We start from the raw sequence: 7,216 nt of genomic DNA, 5'->3' as shown, positions 1-7,216 counted from the left end.
CACTGGCGCCCTGAGGCCTTTCTGTGCACATCTCCTGACCCCCTTACCCTGCTCCAGCTCTGTTCCAGGCTGGCCTCGTTGCTGGTTCTTAACTCACCCTACGGGCTTCTGTCTCAGGACCTTTGCACTTGGGTTCCCACCTCGCTTCTCTATGTGTCTGTGTAAATGTCACCTTATTAGAGAGGCCTTCTCTGACTGCCTTGTTCAAACAGCAGATTCAGCTGCTCCGGCCACCCTGCCACTTCCTGTCCCCCCTTCTCTTGCACCCCCTCCACAGTATGTGTCATATGGCTGCTTCTTTATGTGATGATCATCCCTCTGCACCCCGTCCCACAGGACCTGAGCTAAAGAAGTGAGCACCATGATAAGTCAGCAACCATCTGACACTGTCCCACGCTGTCACGATATTATTGATCGCATTTCCCATGCTGTACGTTACGTCCCCATCACCCTAATTATTTCTTATTGTTGGTGCACCTAAGACTTCATTTAACAAAATTTCTGAGCCTCAAAATCGTGTTGAAAATGGCTGGTCTGCCCCACGGGCCCAGTTAGCATGTGATCATCCCACCGGTTTGCACAGCTGCGTCGCGTCCCTGCTGGGATGAGCGCTGCCACTAACCCCCCCGGAGGTCGGCGGCGCCACCATCTGGTTCTCACCTCTGAAATGAGGGTGCCAGAGGACGTTCCCTCCAGCTTCCAAAGCATGTCACCTGAGTCCATAGACATTGGCCAAAAGGAGACAAAGCATCCTCGCGACATAAAACAGTGAAAGGCAAGAATTTATCAAGTACTTTTTTTCTCCCAAGAGGCTTTCCAACTTCTCTTTGCTTTGCTTTTGTGCCTCGGAATTACGTTTCATGAGCGATATGATCTGTGCTGTGGATTTATCATCACCTTTGAACTTTGAACTCTGCTGTCACATTTCCATCGTTGGCTTCCTAGCACCTGAGATACTTGCCCAGGTTAAAAAGGTGTTTTCCTGTTTTGTTTACTGCAGATGCTAGAGACACACAGCCAAGGGAGAGCAGTACAAGCACTTCCGCTACAGCCTCCCACCGGCGTCTCAAGCAGATCTGGACAGACAGCAGCAGCCAAGCCACCAGCACGGAAACGCAGGCAGGTCCGCTCCCCTTAGAGACACACAATCTTCCTGCCATTTTTTCTAAATCCTTTATGTTTAAAAGCGTGGCTCATTTCTATAAAAGCTATGTAATTGTTACAGGCTAGTGACACAATACCCAGTGACAGGGACTCGTTATAGCTAAAAAGCTACAACAGCGGAGGTAGTCAGTATTTAAAAGACCACAGTAGGGGGCCGGCCGAGTGGCAATGGTTAAGAACTGCCTTGGGATGCCAGAGGGCCCCGGTTCGGATCCCACATATGAGGGCCAGTGACACTGCCCTCTACAGCTAAGATGCTGAACAACAGCTCAACCTGGAGCTGGGCTGCTGTGAGTCGCCGGCGATGGCGTAGGCTGCAGCCCCTGCGGCAGTGGGTTGTCATGGGCTACCGTGTGTAGCCAGCAGCCAGCAGTGAGCGGCCGTCCAGAAGCCGGCCACTGATCTGCCTCGCCCGGGAAGAGCGCAATGATGGTGCCAACTTGGGCCAGTGAAGCAACGTCCTCCACAACTAGACTGAAGAACAAAAATGACAGCAACTTGTCTGTTCCCATCCCCCAATTCCCCAATAAAAATCTTTAAAAAAAAAAAACCACAGTAGGGAAAGGAGAGTCTGCTAAGGAGCACGGGGTTTGGGGTGACAAAAATGCTGTCTAGTTAGATCATGGGGACATTTGCACAGCTCTGTGGATATGCTAATAGCCCTTGAATTGCCCGTTTTAAATGGGGGAGCTGTGTGGCACGCTGGTATGTGACCCCCCCATATAAGTACTGCACTTGGGGTCTGCACAGAGCCAGGGAGTCACCAAAGACGTGACCCTCAGTTCTCTGCAGGGGAGAGGCAGAGGGTGGAGAGGGACACTCCACAGACAGCTCAGATGCGCATGGCCACCTGCACCCCTCCACATGTGTGATGGACCCCCACCTCAGACTCAACGTGCCCCAACCTAACACCCGGTGTCTCCCCCAGGCCGCGTGGGAGCATGCCCTCTGTGCAGCCCACGATGCCATCACAGCGGGGCCCGGCCCAGTGACGGGAGTGATTCTGGTATTTCTCCACAGCCCAGTCTAAGCCACAGCAAACCCTGCCCGCCATCCAGCACCGTCACTGCCACACTCCCCACCTGATGCTGTGACCGCCTTCTCTCTGCTCTCGCTCTGCTCCGCTTTGCCCTCCCATGTCCCTTGTCAACACAGCAGCCCAAGGGATGCCGTCAGATGGACAGTTCAGAATGGCACTGCCCAAGATGCTGACGAGCTCCCACTACGGCCTCACGCCTTGGGCTGCCGCTCCCGGCACCCAGTGTGGACACAGTTTCCTCGTGCCTCCACTCCCTTCCGCTGGTAAAGCCCGTGCTTTGCCGTCATGTGGCCAGCTGGCCTCCTTAGCTCACCAGCTGGGTGGCTCCGAAAACGGGAAACTTTCAAGCAGGATGGTCTTTTTCTTTTTCTTTTTCAATGGACGTTTTATTTCAGAACAATTTTAAGCAGCAGCAAATGTAGAGGAAAAGTTGTGAATAGAGTAAAAAGCGAGCTCGCAAACCTGGTGACCGACTTCCTGCTATCAGCATCTCACACTAGCACATTACATCTCTACATCTGTCACATCCGGGCCATGTCACCCCCCATCTTTGCCTCCTGCTGGGCCGCCCCAGCAGCCTGTCCTCTCTCACCACCCCGTCCCTCTGTCCTGCAGGTCAGATACTTTCCAGAACCCGGAAACCTGAGGCCTCGTGTGACCAGACAGCTTCAAGGGAACCTGGATGGCACGGGGGTGCTGCCTACACTCCAGCTATGCACTGGCTTCAGGGCCCGCTGGCCTTTCAGCTGTGTGGCCAGCCTCACGCTGCCCTCCGGAGCCCGTGTTCCCAGCTGCCCCCACCCCCTGTGCCCTGGGCACCCCTCCTGCCAGCACGAGGTCTCCTGCCAGGACCCAGTCTCATTTCTCAGTCGCCTCCAGCCCTGGGCCCCTCATAGCTCCACTGCTCCCAGTCCTGGGGTCCTACAGGCTGTTTAAACTCCTTCACTCTGGAAAGCTGTCCATGGCCACACACACACACAGGCTGGAAAGCTGCCTTCTCGTGGGCTCACGCCTCATCTGCGGGACGCAACCTCGTCCTCCAGCCACTGAGGTAGGATCCACCGCGGCAACTCAGGGGAACAGTTTCCAAAGCTGTAAAGAGCTTTGAAAGTGCCGATTACAGCATCCGATTTCAGTTGGTGCAATCACAGTATGACAAAGTAATCTGGCCCCAGGGACTGTGGTCACCTGCCACAGCCCTGCCATCAAGGGCTATGCGACTGGGACACCAGGCTCACCACCCCCGGCCCTTTTCCCCTTCCTCACATGGGCTGTGGCCCCGCTCCAGGTGGCAGGAGGCCACACAGGTGACACTCCGGTCACACCTGCACGCCCCAGCATTCAGCAGCTTCTCGTCTCAATTTGCTCAGATGCTACCTTTTTCCCACTAGAAAGCCCCAATTCGGGACTTGAATCTTGGGGCAGGGAGGGCGGGGGAGGTGTTGAGCACAAGGCAGGCCTGACACGGCTGATTCAGCTGGGGCAGAGGCAGCCAGGTCCCCCTTGGGGACAGTTTATTAGGAGCCAGGACAGCAGAGGAAGAGCGGCCCAACCTGCCAGCTCCCCAGGTCCTGGTACAGTAGTGATGGGACACCACCCACACTGCAGGGAGCAGGTCTGTCCCTGGAAGGAAGTGGGCAGGGGCCTCAACTCTCCTCAGAGCCCAGGAGGAAGGAGAAGTGACTGAGGCAGCAGCTCCTCACACCCTGTGATCGATCCTGCGGTCTGGGAGGACCACAAGGCGTTATGCAAAGGCTTGCGGTCTGCCTCAGCTCTAGCCCTGCCCCACAGCCCACGTGGGCACCTGAGAGGTCGCCAGGGTCCCATGCAGGAGCAGCCCCCTCCGGGGAAGGAGGCGCTGGTGGAGGGGGCCCACAGGTCTGGGGTTTCCTGCAGAGAAAACCAGGAGCCCGCTGGATTTAAATCAAGATAATCACCTAATCAAGCTGGCCCTACCTTAGGTCTGACTGTTACTTTTCCTGAAAGCAGAGAGCCCTTTGAAGAGAATGAATATTCAAATCATTATTTATAAGGAGAGCAGTTTCTTGTTAAATAATATTAAATAACAGATTTTAATTTTGGCTGTTTAATGCCCCGGCTAAACTCCATTACTCAAGAAGCTAAGAAACATATTTTTTAAGATTTTCTTACTGGCTTATGATTTTTCTCACCGCATTGGACTTCCAAAGTTCCTTGACTTTTAATGTATTTTTATGTTATGAGACTCCAGCTTTTCAGCAAGTATTCTGAAGAAGAGAGGGCTTCTTGCAGGGGAAAGGGTTGGGGAGCTGTTTACATTTTAGAAAAAGCTGGGGTTGGAGGCGGAAGGGATAGGGTCAGCTTTGTTGGGTACTTAGTATTACGGAGTGGGATCAGGCTTTGGAAATGCGCGTTGGGGAAGGACCCGCAGGCATAACCCCAGCCATCCGAGCTTTGGTGGTGACGGGGTCTGTTATTCTGATGTGTGTACACACTTTCCAATTATTAAGCAGTTGTAACCCAAGTACCTTCAACGGGGAGAAAAACACCTTTCCCGATAACCACTCTAGGTGTGTTAATAACCACTAACGCCAGATTAACTGAAAATCTGACACAGTTAACCAGCATGTCACAAAATTAAGTTTTATCCCATCGAGTCCTCCCTGCAATAATTACATTTTGGGGGTTTTCCCAGCAGTTTTGTCATTAAAATGACTAACTACTGAAACAATTATCTGTTGCAAGATTCCAGGGAAAAGGCGACGACAGTCTCCAGAACACGTCGCTGTGGAATATTCTTCAGCGTTACAACGCAACGGTCCATTTTTGCTGGTCTGCCCCTGGTTCGCGGGCATCCTGGCGCGTCAGCGCCCCCTAGGGCCTCGCCGCGCCCTCACGGCCGGGTTGGGGTCTGGGAGCCGGACGTGGGGAGGGCTCAGCGTTCTCGCTGGCTCCCCTGTCCAGTTCTCAGATGACCTCCCAGGGGAACAAAGTGCCACACTGACCAGTGGCCAGCCCGGCCCGTGTACACACTGAGCTGAACAGAAGCGGGCCTGCGACCTCAAGAATCTTTCGAGACACATCCCGGCTCTAATTTCAGAGTCAAGTCTCTCTCTGGTTATTTCAGGAATAGATGTGACCCTGAGGAATTTGTCTCCTTTCCTTTAAGTTTCCAATGAAATCAGAGCCCCTGTTCTTGGCTGTCCAAGCAGGTTACACACAGCTACAAGGTGGGGACAGAAGCAGTCAGGACGGCCATGGCACCTTCTGGCCCGGGGTGGGGGGCCCGGGGAGTGAGGGGTGTGCTCTGCGGGTGGGCGGGGAGCGGGGAGGGCTGTCTTTTCTTCTCCTTTGTTAAGCCTCCGTTACTAAGTATTGTTTTATGTAGTGTTTATTTGTTTATTCGCTATGAGAACATTGGTCTTCAGACTCTAAAAGGAAGATCTATAGAATACTTACACACATACCCAGAGGAGACCGTGAGTGGCATGGATGAATGTCAGCTTCACCTGCCGCTGCTAGTGGGCTCGCCAGGGTTGGGGGAGGGGCACAAGAGGGCCCTAATTTGCTGTTTCTGCCGCAAACTGCAAAAGGCTCCTCCACGAAACCTATCCACTCCTCGGGCAAGTGTCCAATTTCAACAGCGTCCAGGGAAGTCCGTTCCCTGTGGCCTCCCCGGTTCCCAGGGCTGACGCACAAGCTCTCCCGAGCGCCTCGAAAGTGTAACTTCCAGCTGGATCCTGGACCGCGGGCGTCCCCTGTCGGCCACCTGGAGAAGGGGCGCGCAGACAACGCTGGAAAGACCTGCGCGGAGCTGGCGGATGCAGCTCATCCCGACCTCAGGGGCTGGACTGCGCGGTGTTCAGATTGTGCGGAATGAAAGAACCCCAAAAGCTCCACCTCGGTGCACCAGAGAGAACTTGGTGCAGGGGTACTAAGTGGCCGGGGGGAGATGACAGTGAAAATCACCAATTTTAAGGACTATTTGGTTATTAATAGCACTTCGGCAGTGCCCACTTTACTGTTTTTATTATTCTTTTGTTGTGGATGGAAGCTCTATTTGAAAGCGTCATTAGGGAGAACATCTAAAGCAGGTCAAACCTGGGACAAGCCCCGCTCGGGACTCGTTCTCGCCGGCCCACTCTGCCTCCTGGGGACTTGCGGGGCGACGAGTGTAAGCCTTCATGGCTTTGAGAAGCGGCCCTGGAAAGGGCAAAGCCACGTGCGCACCTGCAGATGCGTATTTGTGGGGCCGGGGAAGGGAACGAACAGCCCAGCGGGTGCAGATGAAACTCCGAATCTTCGGCTCCCCGAGACCCGACGCGAATCGGGTCTCATCAGAAATGTCCCACGAATTCCCCAGCCCCAGGACTTGAATTTTGGAAAGCTTTGCAAAGTACACACGGGTGCGGAGAGCGCACACCGGTTTCCCCAACACAGGCTCGCTGCGGGAGGCCTCACCCGCAGGCGCAGGGGGGGAAGGGCGGCGGGGACTCTAGGTAGGCCAGGTGGAGGCGGGGGCTCTGGAGTGACCCGGGGCGCTGGAGACGCCGGGATGGCCGGAGGCACCAGGGTTGGTGGGTGATGGGACAGCCCGGTTCTTGGGGACCGCCAGGTGTGCGTGTGGGGAGCAGGTGCCCGGGCGGCCGCGCGCTGCGCACCCCTGCGATCGGCCCAGCTGCACAGGGCAAGACGCGGGACCCCAGAGCCTCGTCTGCGCCTGCCCGCCCCCGTCACCCCCCACCGTCACCCCCCACCCCCGGCGCGCCGTTCCGGGGCGTGTCCTCGGCCACATCAGCTTCTATATAGCGGCCAGCGCGCCGGGGCCGCCCAGATGCAAGCGCGGCAGCGCGGCGCTGAGGACTGGCCGCTGCCTGTCCCGCTTCCGTAGCCTCGCGCCCCACGCTGTCACACGGTCCCCGCGCGCCCCGGCCGGCCGAGCTGCGGCTCCTTGCGGCGATCGCCATGCAGCTAACGCACCCCGCGCTCTGGGCCGCGACGCTGACCGCGCTGGCGCTGCTCGGAGGGGCGCCG

The 7,216-nt window shown here is 56.0% G+C and overlaps 1 protein-coding gene across 1 annotated transcript in view; it reads left to right on the top strand.

The window, feature by feature from the left end:
* Positions 1-2,354: 2,354 nt before the first annotated feature.
* The window catches only part of IGFBP3 (insulin like growth factor binding protein 3), an 11,403-nt gene continuing 6,541 nt past the window's right edge, over positions 2,355-7,216 (top strand). The window contains exons 1-2 of the mRNA XM_019626568.1: positions 2,355-2,466; positions 5,869-6,051. Coding sequence (XP_019482113.1) covers positions 2,355-2,466; positions 5,869-6,051 — 295 coding nt within the window. The remainder of the gene's footprint in view (positions 2,467-5,868; positions 6,052-7,216) is intronic.

Source organism: Hipposideros armiger, unplaced genomic scaffold, assembly GCF_001890085.2.
Source record: "Hipposideros armiger isolate ML-2016 unplaced genomic scaffold, ASM189008v1 scaffold_685, whole genome shotgun sequence".
In the NCBI taxonomy this organism is placed as follows: Eukaryota; Metazoa; Chordata; class Mammalia; order Chiroptera; family Hipposideridae; genus Hipposideros; species Hipposideros armiger.
The sequence above is the reverse complement of the archived record's forward strand: the minus strand, read 5'-3'. Positions and strand labels throughout refer to the sequence as shown.